A 13,701-nucleotide genomic window follows, 5' to 3' on the forward strand; every position below is an offset into this window, starting at 1 on the left:
CTAGTGCTTGGCTTTCAAAGTCTGAGTGGGCCTCAAACCCAGGTGAAAACAATCCTGCCTGAAGAGCTTTAATGACTCCCTTAGACAACATGCTAGGCTTGTATATGGACACGGGGAATGTTGTGACTTCAGTTTCTGTGATGGTGTCTTGAAGTGCACAGAAATCTGGAAAACAGCATTAAAAACAGGAGTCCATCAGCTCAGCATACTGCAAGAGCTGTGATGTGGGACATGGAGACTCATGGTACAAGCCAGCTGCCCCTTTGCTGGGAAAAGATCTGCAGGCATAAAGAAGGAGCATTACTTGGGTAGGGAGGGGGTGGAGAACATGATGAGCTAATTCTGGATTACTGGGAAGGTGGCAGTCCTTTAACATACATTTTGGTTAGCTAGAGCTCTGAAATTATTTGGGGTTATTTATATTGGTTTTATTTGTCTGGGGTTTTTCTAAAAGTAAAAGACATCTCAAAGCAGAATTTTACAGTGAAAACTTCTGATGTTATCCTGTAAAAGGGTTACTTACAATGTAATTATTTTAGTTGGTGTATTTAACTAGCAGAGGCTGGAAAGTTAATATTAGAATCATGATGAGTCTGAATTTTTCTCCTTACAGATCTATTGGGATATTTAAAATTATATTGAAACCTTTTCTGTAGCTATAAAATTGACAAAAATTCCTGTTCATTGTTGTTGCCCTTTTTGACATGTAGATTATTATCCACAATGAGCCAAATAATGTAAAACCTGGAGAAAAACATTATAATATGGCAAGAAGTTATCCAGATGATAAGAAAGATGCCTGGGATGTGAAAATGCTGCTAGAGGTAGGTTGTAACCCTTGAAAAATTGTGGCCCTTAACAGAAAATTGCTCATTCATATGGCTGCTCTGTAGTAATGGGTGAAAGTCCTCTGCCCCCTCTGCATGATGTGTAGATGTCACACAAAGTCAAACCAGCTGCTGTGCCCTGTAGCCCTTGGTAAAGGGCTCCCTTGCATAATTACAGAGCAGACATCAATTAGTCTTATTAATGTGGTCTGAGTCAGGCAGTCCTGATATGTCTGGCCGTGAGACTGGCTGCCTTGTGACCTTCATCAAGTTATTGTACTTGGCTTTGTCCTCCCTGTGGAAAGGGGAAATGAATAGACAAGTTATGTAAATGAATGGGTACAGTGTACTTGGGCATTATTTTAATTTCCTGCAGCTCTGCAGGACTGCTAAACAGCTGCTGTGTTCTGAATAACCAGATCTAGGAGGTATTGTCTGGCACATTAAATAAATATTATTATCTATAGGCTTCTAACAAGAACTGTAAGCTAACAGGGATTTGACTTTTTTTTTGTTTTTTTTTTTAAAGCAATTTAGCTTTGATATTGCAGAGAAAGCAGCTCACGTGTGCCTTGCTCATCTCTTCACGTACCAAGATTTTGACATGGGAACGCTTGGACTGGCTTACGTTGGCTCTCCCAGACCTAACAGCCATGGTGGCATTTGTCCTAAAGGCAAGGCTTCTTCTTCTTCTTCTCTCCCAGTTCTGGGTTGGAAGCTAGTTTTTGTTATTCAAGTTTAATTCATTTCTCCAACTTTCATGGAGTATGTTGTGTTATTTGCACACACTCTAGGAGCTGGTTTTTTACATAGAAGGGATGGCTGGTTTTTTTGGCTGGAGCTGGAAAAAGGGGGAAGGATAAAAGTCACTAAACAAAGTTGCTAAGCTATCTGGTGTGAGCAGGCTGTATAGAAAAAACCCTGTTCTAAGGGCTGCTTTGTGTGGGCACATCCTGCAGCGGTTCTGGAATGGCAGATGCTGTTGTCTTGGAAATTTCTGCTGTTTTTGCCTTTACTGCAATACATGAGCTTTTGGAGCTGTGCTTGAAAGATTCCCAGCTCCAAAAATTGGCAGGGTCTCACTAGTGAGCCTGTGAGAACAATAAAGTTGTAAAGCTGTTCATTTCCCCAGACAAGTATCCCTCTCTTCCCAAAAGTACCCTGAAACTCAAGAAAAATGTTTCTCAATTTTAATTTATTTCTCACTCTTTCAGCTTATTACAGTCAAATTGTAAAGAAGGATATCTATCTGAACAGTGGCTTGACCAGCACCAAGAACTATGGGAAGACCATCCTCACAAAGGTAGAAGAGTATCCTCCTCATATGTGTGTGTTGGTGATGTGTGCCATGGGATTGTGACAAACTCCTGTGCTCTCTCAGAAAAGAGCTGCTGGCTTTCCATTTGAGTGAGATCTCTGAGGACAAGGATATAGATCATAAAACAAAAATCATCTTTTTTGTTGTAGCTGACAAGGGGAGACAGGACTGAATGGAACTGAAAACTGAACTCACTGTGAAACAGGAATAGAAGCTAGTGTCATAGGAGCTGTAGTTTCCTAGATATAAACAGGCTTTTGATGTCTGAAGATGAATTTAAATGTGTTTTGTTTTAACAAAAAATCCCCAAGCAAACAACAAGACTCTTAACAAAACAAACCCTCAAACAGAGCAAGCAGGCAAAGTAGGAGGTTTAGTTTGAGCCTTTTAATGAAATTCCTCCACCTGATTTTTGTGTGTCCTGAGTAGAGAACAGTATAGTAGACACAGCTTATTAGTGCTAATACTAAGTTTAATGTAAGTTGATGCTTCCTGGATTTTTTTCCATACTTTATGAGATAGTAAATGCACAAAGGCCTAACTATGAGTGTTGTCTCACTTGTAAAGACACCAGAGCAGTGCCTATGTCTGCCTCTATTAAATCTTTGAAGTTGGGCATATTTCACTTTTGCTGACTTCTGCTGGCTTGTCAGCTGTGCTTTTCTGTAGCATGATTATGATAATAGGAATTTATAATTGATGTGTGGGCTAAAACTTGGCACAGAAACTGTCAAGAAGATAGGGAAAAAAGACAGTAAAGCTTTGTGTTAGAGGGATGTTGACAGAGAGCTCTAGCAATAGCTGTTGCCATGCTATTTGCGTTTGTTCAATCTCCAGGCTGGAGTTCTGCCTTAGATTACAAAGGAGGTTTAGTTTTCCATCTTCCCAGTGGCAGGCTTAGGGCTTGGGATGATGGTTCACATGCATTTCACAGGGAAAGTGCTGCATGGTTTCCACTTTGGTTTAAAAAAACCAAAACCAAAACAACTTCCTTAAAACTCTTCTCCAAATGAAACACAGTGAAGGCCAGGAGGGATGCCCGGGCAGCTCTTGGTCCTTCCCATCCCCACACAGCAGCTGCAGTGACAATTCCTCTCCAGAACTGCCCAGTCTCCTTGTGGTTATCTTTATTTCTGTGTGAGTTTAATTTGTGGTTGTCACCTTGTGAGTGTGACACCATCTGCTGGGGAGGGCGCCGTGGGAGGTGCGCAGCGAGCAGAGCCGGTTTGGGATCCTCAGCACAGGCAGGCGTGTCTCACATAAATGATGTTGGAAATCCATCCCTGTTGGGCCACAATTGTAGGTGTCTTTCCTAGAAATCATGCAGTAGTGGAGTTTATTCAGCACTCCTAATGTCATCATCCATTTAGAAGAAACAATTCTAATGGCAAGATCTGTTAAACAAGAGATTGACTAATTGTAGTAGCTGTTGTTTGTTTGGATTGGGTTTTGTTTTAACTTTTTATGCCTTCCAGCTACATAGAAGGAAATTTTCATATTTAAGCATCTGCATTGCCTTGAAAACAATTTGAATCGGTATTCTAGGACAGTATTTTGCCTTTAACAGTGATTCAATGTTCAAATCTAGTCCTTGAACTTAACTTTGAAAAGGACCACAATTTTATTTACCTTAATTTCTCTAGAAAAGCAGAAAAATGTTCATAGGCAATTCCCTATCATCTTGGTGTATTTTAGTATTTCTGGTGGCCTAGAAGTAGCTGGGATCTTCTGTCCTTTACTGGTCAGACTAATTTTTTCCAACATTGTTTTTTTTATGTTCAAAAAAGGAGGCTGACCTGGTGACAACACATGAACTTGGACATAACTTTGGAGCAGAGCATGATCCTGACAGTCTGCCAGAGTGTGCCCCCACTGAAGACCAGGGTGGGAAATATGTCATGTATCCTATTGCTGTCAGTGGGGATCATGAAAACAACAAGGTATGGTTGTTTAGTTTTGCATCCACACAAAAGTTTCTGCTATGGTCAGTGACCCTTTGCATGGCAAATCTATTTAGTTAATGATTCCTGTAGTTTGAAACCACCAGAATGTAATGGATTAGCCATAAGAAAACATTTGCATGCAGTTGGGTTCTCTGTAAGATAAGCTCATCTTTGTAATCTGGGTTTCACTGGAGTTCATAGCATGTCAAGGTGCATTTTAATTAGTTGTTTGTAATTAGCTGTGGCCATATGCTGCTACAAGCAAGTCCCAGCAAGAGTCAAATCCAGCACCTTCAGTCCCACACAGCATTGGGGTGCTCCATAGCTGCTGTTGGAGAGGGGCTGCCAGGTGCCACAGCCGTGGTGGAAGCTTGCCCTGGCACCGTGGGGTTGGCATTGTGCCTGTTCTACAGATGAAACCCAGATGAGCAGGGGATGCTTGGCCTGCAGTCTGCCCTGCCCTGTGCCTCCTGTGCAGCTTCACATCCCGTCCTGGGGCCGCTGAAGCCATGGGAGAGCTGGAGCTGCCTCTGAGCCAGGCTGCGTGGGGGAGCCCCTGCAGTGTGCAGCAGTGTCTGTTACTGACCCAGCTGTTACTGTCCCATCTTAAAGTTCTTCCAAGGTATCAAACTGACACTACAAAGGGAATAACTGCATTCTGGAATGCCAGGGCTCAGAGACATGGGGAGGCTGTGGCTGTCCTAGATGCCACTTGTTGACAGAAAGGTACACTCAATGCTGCTTTTTTCCTCTGTGATTCTCTAGATGTTCTCAAGCTGCAGCAAAAAATCCATCCATAGGACCATAGAGGTCAAGGCCCAGGAGTGCTTCAAAGAGCGCAACAACAAAGTGTGTGGGAACTCCAGAGTGGATGAAGGCGAGGAATGTGACCCTGGCCTCTTGTACCAGCTGGCTGATCCCTGCTGCTCTGCAGACTGCAAACTGAAAGAGGGTGCCAAGTGCAGGTAAGGGGAAATGAGCTGCAGCTTCTCTTTACACAGGAGAGAACGTTGAGTTGGGCTAAAAACTCCTAAAGCCACCTGCAGTGTCACAGGCCCCTTTCCTGGCTTTAAGGCTGAATGAGTGAGCTCACAACAGTGAAAGATTTCATGAAAGGCTTCAGTATGTATACATTAATTTTTATAGCATTCTGTTTGTTTTCCTGAGAAGTGTCAAGAGCCACAGCCTTGCAAATTATTATAGTGCTGTCATTGTTATTACTACCGTTATTATTAAGCAAACTTAGGCAATCAAAAAGCATTAAAAAATTTCCTGTGCAAATACAAGCTTTGTTTGTGTTGGATGGAAGCTTTTTACACTGGTACATAATGGTAATTCCAGAATGCTGCAAAATGTGTTTGGGCAGACAACACAGTGACTGCACTAAGTGACTCCTCTTTCTGTTGCTGCTTTTTGGGATGTTCATGGCCTTGTTGCAATGCAGTGTCCAATCTTTTTTTTTTTCATAGTTCAGCTCTACACCATGTAACATTAGAGAGGTTGTGCAATTCCTGTTGTTTAGCAAGAAAATCCACACATTTTAATGAATGTTTTTGTCTAAGGGCCTTCATGTATTAGGTGAGAAAATGAAAGTAAAGACAATGCAGAATAGAAAGTAGGAAACCTTCAGCACAGACAGAAGGGGGAGAAATGTTTGGGGAAGGAAAGGGTGAAAGATCTTGTCCTAAGCTGCACAGCAGGTCACAAGAAGTTGATCCAAGTGCCTTGAATAAATACAAGGGTCCCTCTGTTGTCTCTCAATATATTGTACTTTCTATGTGATTTGGCCTTCAGTGCATGAAGAGTGAGTATGTATGTAGAAAGGTGGTTGTGGGAGGGGGGCAGAGAAGACAAAGGTTGAATCAATGAGTCAGTCTCCAAGAAGAGCTTTTTATTTCCTAAACCTTTTTTTCTCTGGCTTTGTCACACTTGTACTTATTTTTTAAAAATTGGTTAATATTTATTTCTTTCATTTTGATTTTTCCCCAGTGACCGAAACAGTCCTTGCTGTAAAGGCTGCCAGTTTGAAAGTGCACAAAAGAAATGCCAGGAAGCCATAAATGCCACTTGCAAAGGAGAGTCTTTTTGCACTGGTAGGATGTGGTTCTATCCCCTGTATGTCAGCTAGCCAAGTGCTTCAGGCTCAGTGTCCTGTTCAACCCACTTTCAGTCTAGTGCCCTTTAGTCATCCGGTACATGTAATTTTAGAGACCAGTTAAGCATCACAGTATGCTCCTATAATGAGTTTCATTGTAGTTCAAGAGTCACTTTGTGATTTATTGCCCAGAAGAACATAAAAAAGGTTGTTTTTAAAAAATTTGTTTCTTTCCCTTAAAAGAAAGGAAAAAAAAAGCAAAACAGAGTGTGTCCCTGGGGGGGAACAAGAATGAATTTTGCATAGAAAAGGTGGAATTGCTGCAGCTTTTCTTCACTTCCCCACTTGTTTACTTCCTCCTCATAGTATTTCTTGGAGACAGGGAATCAAGTCAGCGTGTGCTTTGCCGAGGGGGACTCCAGGGTCTGCACCTACTGCTTGGTGGCCAGTGCCACAATGCCCGAGCTGTTGATAGCCTCCAGAGGTTCTGCTGCCTCTCAGAGCAGCTGGCAGGCAGCCTGCAGCTGAAAGCCAAGAACAAGCTATTATTGGGGTTTTCCTGGGATAAGTCTGTATTTCCATTATTTTCCTTCTTTCTTCTGCACACTTAGGTTCTCTGCCCTTTGCTCTAACACAGCCCTCCCACTCTGCTGACTTCCATCTGCAGGGAACAGCAGCGAGTGTCCCCCCCCAGGGAACGCTCCGGATGACACCGTGTGCGTGGACATGGGCAAGTGCAAGGACGGGGAGTGCGTCCCCTTCTGCGAGAGGGAGAGGAACCTGCGCTCGTGTGCCTGCAACGGTGGGTGACACACAGGAACTGAAACGGGGCCGGGACTGAAATTTGTATTTCATCCCTGCTCCTTGGAGAGTGTTGGCTTCACTGTGGGCTGAGTTTGTGGTTTCTGGAAAAGTTTAAACTGTTGGGTTTTGTCAGCTGTTCTCTGTTTAAAAAGGGAATGTGAATGTCCTCTGTCTTCTGGTGGTTGGGATGAAGACATTAAGATGAGACTTAGGCTCTGACACTCCAGCTGAAGGAGAGGGCACTCTCCTGCCTTCCAGCTCTACCACAGATGGACAAGAAGGGATTGTAAGGAGATTCCAACCAACCTCTGGATCTGGCATCTGACAGAGGAGTGGTGGCCTCCAGCAAGGAGTTAAAGAAAGATTTCAGAGAGATTAAAGTGTCTTGAGAATATAGAATGCCCTACTTAATTCCCCTGCTAACTTGCCTGCTATACACTTCTGCCAGTGACTTTTCTTGCTCCTTTGCTGTCCATTTTATCCCCTAAATGTGGGAAAGCAGCTTGGGAGTAGGATGAAAACTTCAGAGGGGCAACACAAGGAACTGCTGTGAGCCCCACCATTTGAGATGGAGGGCATAGCTGAGGAGACAGGTACCTAGAGGACTCAGAGCCCAAGAAATATTCAAATCTATCTTTTTGGATGTGCTTAGAACCTCTTCATTGGCTGTTGATTTGTGCAGTTTTGGGGTATCAGCTTGGAGAACTTGGTCCCACTGTACCCCTTAATATGTTGCACAGGGCATGTGATTGAGTTTTAGGCTTGATTGTCAGAGTGCCCAAAATTGGGTGGCTTGGCCCTGCTTTCCCTGTGGGCCAGCTGGTCAGGACTGTGCTCAGTCAGGAGACGCACGGGGTTGTGGGTTGCAGGTGACTCTTTGTGCTTCCAAGGAACGAGTTTGCTGCTCTGTTTCAGAGACAGATAATTCCTGCAAGGTGTGCTGCCGGGACGAGCAGGACAGGTGCACGCCGTACGTGGATGCCAACGACCAGTTCCTGTTCCTGCGCAAGGGCAAGCCTTGCACTGTGGGCTTCTGTGACACAAATGTAAGTGTGCCCAGCTCTGCCCTGCTCGGGGTCTGAGTCCTTGGTGAGGGGGAATGTGCTGGGGAAGAGAAGCCAAAGCTTGAGCAGGGTGATGGCTTTTAAGTACCTCTTCACGGGGTAAGTACTAAAGGGTGTTGGAGGCTGTGGGTGTTGGAGTTCTGCAGACAACCATGTAAGGGGAAGCTGTTACCTTCTGGAGCTGCTCATTGTCCCCTCTGCTGCTCCCCACAGCCCAGCCAGGGACCCTGCTCAGCTCAGCAGCCTGGCACCCTGCACAAAGGAGGGGACTGAGCGCTGCCATAAGCTCGATTGGGTTTGCAGCGCTTGCCTTTTCCCGTTGTTCCTGTTAGCTCAATCAGTTTTTATTCCAATAATTCAGGTCAGGGAGCAATCACATGGAAATCCAGCCAGCAGTATCTGAAAGGGGCAGTGAGCCTGTGGCAGGGACACTGGTGGGTTGTTGGCATTCCGTGGCCTTTTCCATGGTTCAGCTGTACAGATACCTGCAGACCCCAGTGACACCCCCTGGGTGTCAGCAGAAACGAATTTGGGAGGGCATGCCCCAGTCCTTCTGCTGGCAGAACTGGAAGATCAAGGTTCTGCTGTGTTAAACCAGCACAGCCAAATCTGGGAGTGAGTTTGTCTGTAACCTTGGGCTCCTGAGAGCTGCAGCCTTCTTTTTGGATAATGGGAACTGAGGCTTCCAGTGTTTAAATCTCTACAGAAACATCAGTATTATGTCCCCTAACATGGGCCAAAGGTGGAGGGAATTTTGCACATTTCAAACAAAAATGATCTGATTCAGACCACAATTGAAGTGAAACTAGCTTGATAAAAATAAAGGCAGTAAAAATGGATTGCTGCTATTGGGCATGAGTGTAATTCTGTATTCAGAATGTAGATTAAGTCATGCTGTGTCTGTAGTTCTCATTTCATTACTATCATTGCACCTCCCTCTCCAAGAAGGCAGTACTTAATACTTGGGTGGTAGAAAATTATTTTGTTACTTTTGTAGGGCAAATGCGAGAAGCAAGTCCAGGATGTGATTGAACGGTTTTGGGATTTCATAGACCAACTCAGCATCAATACTTTTGGTAAGATAAATAACCATATCCTTTGGGGATTTTTGAGTTCATGACACGAACCTCTAAAGCCTCAGGGGGAGTTAGCTGGCTGGATTTATTCACCATGTGCAAGGGTAGCTGTGCTTGTGATATATCAAAGTATATTTCTGCCTGAAGTTTGAGACTACTGATCTCACCTTTTAAAGCTGAAAGGATGGGAGGCTGTTTTGCATTTTTGTACTCCATTTTTTTGTAGGCATCTTCCAAGCTTGTGAAAGGGATGATAGTTTCTTGTCTGAATACCGGGAACTAGGTCAATTAGAGAAAAGCAAATAATAATCAGTCTCTTTAGAGGTCAGCTAGATTCAGCAGGTATGAAGTGGGCCTCTCAGTGGGTTTTAAATGTCAACAGAAAGGGAGTGGAACACGTTTAAGAAAACCAGAGGTCACACACCTCAAGCTGTGCCTGTGCTGAGTCGCTCCCTGTGACTGAGTGGGCCTCCTTGGTCTTCATCCCAACTGTGCAACCCAAGCAGGTGTCACCTCAGCCCAGGTGTCACCCCCAGTGTCTCACTCTCTTACTGGTACCAGACAAAACCCCTGGTTAAGCTGGTGCTGTGTCCCGAGCCCCAGCTGTGTGTGCTCGTGGCACCACTGTGCCTGCACAGTGCAATTACCTCAGCTGCAGCTTTCAATCCCAAGTTTTAGGGAGAAAAAATTGTTGCTTAGGTAACTGATAAAGCTATTTAGCCTGCTTGGATAGAGGCAGTTTTTGAATCTTTGGCATCCAAATATTTTGTTGGTGGAGGCAGGTAGAGATCAGATGGCTGTTACATCAGAACGTGGTGAGGGACTCGCAGTGTGTCTTGTGTAAGTGAGAGGGGCAGCTTGGCTGGCTCAGTATAGACTGTTCCAAAACAACCCATATCCAATATTACAGCCTCACAGCATTTCTCTTCACAGAACAGAGTAAAACCTGTTACTGTTAACATACTGGATACAATTTTTTAAAATTGTGTAATTTTACCTTTGCCTACCTCAAATTAGGCAGCCTTTCTCTAAGCAATTCTGAGGCTTCAGTTGCCTGAGCAGTAGCTGCAGAAGGGGGGATAGATGTGTGTGTTCAAACAGTATTTGGTGGGTAACTGACAGATTTGAACTTGGTTCCACAGGGAAGTTCCTAGCAGATAATATAGTGGGCTCTGTGCTTGTCTTCTCCTTACTGTTCTGGATTCCTCTCAGCATCCTTGTGCACTGTGTGGTGAGTAAGCTGTCTTTGAGATGACACAATCTGTTGGATTTTGCTGTGAGAACACCCTTCATATGTGAAGTGGCAGATGGCTGTGGGAGAAGTGATGGGAAGTTTTTAGCAAACCCTGGGGGGAAATCCAGCATATGTAAGGCTTTTACTGCTCCTTCAGTAGGCAAAACTCTTGCTAAACTCTGCCAGGCCTGGCAGACCCAGTGCTCCCATGACTATTCCCTGGAGCCTTTCCCATTCTTTCCCAGGCAAATTTTCTTTCTCTGCCTTCTGAGTTCCACCCAAGTATAATTTTAGTATTTTTATCATTAAAAACAAAGTCTTCTAAAGCCCTGTGAAGAAAAGACACCCACATTTTGAGAGAAGACCCAGAGTGGGAAGTGATCTTAGTTGATCTTGGGTGGATGGGTAAAGAGAGTCAGTGAGCCATGGGCACAGGGAGTGTGGACATGTGGTGTGCTGCCAACATCAGTGTGGGGTAGAGCAAAGGGGTGCTGTGCCCACAAGCACTCCTGGTATGAATAGGAAGGCATGGGAAGCAGGGGACCCTATGCTGAGTCCTTGCAGGAAAAAGGAGTCTTTGCCATAGGGAAATTAACTTTCTTATTTTGTTGTGTGTTTCTCAATAGGACAAGAAATTGGACAAGCAGTATGAGGAGAACACAAAGTCCCTGTTTTGCCCCAGTGTAAGTTGCTGTCTATGTCTGAATTGGCAGAATGCTGTCCCATGTGTAAAGGAAAACCTGAACCTCCAAAAGAGTAGTAAGAGAGAGCCCCAGAGCCCCATGCTGCAGGGGGTGAATCCATGAGAGGACAAGCTGGTTTCTGAACAAGCCTCTGTTCACTCTTACCAAGCACTGCAGCATGGCAAGGTCTGATCCTTCCTTCCTGTAAGAGCTGAGCCTTGTTGGCAGAGCCCCTGTGGTGCAGCAGAGAGGGGCAGGAAGCCACTCTGCTCTGCAGAGCATGGCTTCACCTGTGTCCAGCATCCCCTTGGGCAGCACCAGCCACAGGCTGCTAGTTCCCAGCCAAGTGGAGTCACTGAAGCATGAGGCTCAAAAATCTCTGCAAAATGCAGTGTCTTTGCTGCAGAATGGCTGTTTGCAGGAGGTGGCTTCTAGCAGCCACATGTGCTACAGCCTTCCAGTTGCTCAAAGGTCACATCAGCAGCACTTCTCAGCTTGCAGATAATGAGCTGGGAGAGAGGAAGAGCAAAAAAGTGCCAAGATAAATTTTAATTACAGTGCAGTGTGGGGCATCTTGTGACATAGAGGTTTAGGTATCCTTTCCTGTGCTTTGACAATCCAGTTCCTATTAAAAAGTAAAATATTCAGTTAAGGAAAAGTTATTCTGTTAGGGGAGGGGAAAAAAAGCCTTGTGGAGCTCTTCCTTATGCAACCATTGGAAGAAGCATACTGAAGTCAGAGACTACTGAGGCAGAGTGCCTCTGTCATCTACTGTGACAGAACTGAGGGTGATCTTAAGTTTGAGTGCCCCATAGCTGTGACATGAGAAAAGTTATCTTGGTGCTTCTTACCTGCATTCAGTTGAGAAAATCCCAGAGGCAGGAGAGAGAGAACAGTATAGCCAATGGCCTCCATGCACCAGCAACAGTTTAACAAACAGATTTTTTGTCTTTTGAATCTGCTGAGGATGGAGAGTTGGGAAGTGATAGCAGGTAAATGTCTCCTTCTTCCCAGTATTAGCATTTGCTGAGGTCCTTGGGGAATTTTTATGCTTAGAGCTATCTGGATATTTTCCAAACCATGCTGAAATAGTTGCAGACATCAATGGACTTGAACTTACTCTGGGTTGAGTTATGATGACACTGATCCCTGCAGTGTTTGACCCTATGTTCAGTGCAGTTCTTGTACATGAAACCATGAACTCCCCAAGTTGGGAGGACTGGAATAAGCTGTACCTTGGACTGTTTCCCTACACTGAGCTCTGTGCCATGTGGCTTGACCCTCCATTTCCAGTCCTAGGCTTTGCCAAAGCAGTTTGGGCCCCAGGAAGGAAGGGCCGACTCATCAGCTCTTCCCAGTAAGGCTGTCACCTGCGGTGCTTTACACAGAGGAGGAGGAAGAAGAGACAGAAAAGCATTTCTGCCCTTAGGGACTGGCATGGATGATATGGCAGCCTTTAGGCTGTTCTAACAGGAGTGCAGCTGCTCCTCTGAACGTGCCTCCTCCCTTTGAAAAACGCTGCAGAAACCCAACCCTGGACCAGCTGCCGGTTGCTTTGCCGGTGACGTGGCCTCTTGTGTCTTGCAGAACGTGGAGATGCTCAGCAGCCTGGACTCGGCCTCCGTGCGCATCATCAAGCCGTTCCCCGCGGCGCCGGCCGCCAGCCGGCACCAGCCCCTGCAGCCGCTGGCGCCCGCGCCCACCGCGCCCGCGCCGCCCAAGCAGGAGCACCAGCGCATGGACACCATCCAGGAGGACCCCAGCACCGACTCGCACATCGACGAGGACGCCTTCGAGAAGGACCCTTTCCCAAACAGCAGCTCCGCCGCCAAATCCTTCGAGGACTTGACAGAGCACCCTGTCATCAGGAGTGAGAAAGCCTCGTCCTTCAAACTGCAGCGCCAGAACCGCGTGGACAGCAAAGAAACAGAGTGCTAGTGTCCTGCTGCCTTCCCAATGTATGACTCGTGTCTGCAAAACAAGGATCTGAAACCATTTCATTTCTATAAATATAAATATATGTATATATATTTTTGTGAGGGAGTGGGAGAATAAGGAAGTGACCTACTGCAGATGCTGGTCATGTGTATGACCTTCCTTAAACTACATTTATTAGAGCATTATATCTTTTAAAAAGGAAAATCCAAACTAGAACTGGCTTGTTTTTGAAGCTTTTTGGATTTGTTTTTCTACTTCCTTGACCTTTAACATTTCCTTCGACCTGTGGTGCAAAACCAAATATCCTGATGGATATTGGATTGTGTATATTGGCCTTTTTTTATAATTTAATATTTTGTAGTCTGACAGCACTGATAGACAAAATTAAGGGGCTTTTAAAACCAAAATGAACTCTGCAGTATGTTCCATAATAGAGTAGATAATTTAGCAGTTTAAGGTACATTTAACCAAAAGCCTAAGCAAATGCCTTGAGAACAGAAAGAGTAATGAAACAGGTAAAAATACAGTCTCGCAGCATTCAGAATAAAGAAACTTAAAATGCCCAGCTTCTGTATAAATCAAAGGATCACAGAGGCTGTTACACTGTACACAGTGCGTGAGAAATGCTCCTCTAGCATGAAACTCTTCTGCCTCAGTGGTGAGGCTGTCTTGTCTTGGTGGCTTTTGTTGGGAGCTTCCCACTCTGCACTAAGGTTTGT

The 13,701-nt window shown here is 45.0% G+C and overlaps 1 protein-coding gene across 1 annotated transcript in view; it reads left to right on the top strand.

Moving 5' to 3' along the window:
• Window positions 1–13,547, top strand: part of ADAM17 (ADAM metallopeptidase domain 17) — a 33,481-nt gene extending 19,934 nt beyond the window's left edge. Inside the window, exons 8-19 of the mRNA XM_066547223.1 lie at window positions 711–824; window positions 1,357–1,501; window positions 2,042–2,130; window positions 3,933–4,085; window positions 4,854–5,053; window positions 6,078–6,181; window positions 6,851–6,985; window positions 7,903–8,033; window positions 9,049–9,127; window positions 10,270–10,358; window positions 10,988–11,044; window positions 12,632–13,547. Of these exons, the coding sequence (XP_066403320.1) occupies window positions 711–824; window positions 1,357–1,501; window positions 2,042–2,130; window positions 3,933–4,085; window positions 4,854–5,053; window positions 6,078–6,181; window positions 6,851–6,985; window positions 7,903–8,033; window positions 9,049–9,127; window positions 10,270–10,358; window positions 10,988–11,044; window positions 12,632–12,982 (1,647 nt within the window). The 3' untranslated portion in view covers window positions 12,983–13,547. The remainder of the gene's footprint in view (window positions 1–710; window positions 825–1,356; window positions 1,502–2,041; window positions 2,131–3,932; window positions 4,086–4,853; window positions 5,054–6,077; window positions 6,182–6,850; window positions 6,986–7,902; window positions 8,034–9,048; window positions 9,128–10,269; window positions 10,359–10,987; window positions 11,045–12,631) is intronic.
• The last annotated feature ends 154 nt before the right edge of the window (window positions 13,548–13,701 follow it).

The sequence above is a fragment of the Molothrus aeneus genome, chromosome 3 (assembly GCF_037042795.1).
Source record: "Molothrus aeneus isolate 106 chromosome 3, BPBGC_Maene_1.0, whole genome shotgun sequence".
In the NCBI taxonomy this organism is placed as follows: Eukaryota; Metazoa; Chordata; class Aves; order Passeriformes; family Icteridae; genus Molothrus; species Molothrus aeneus.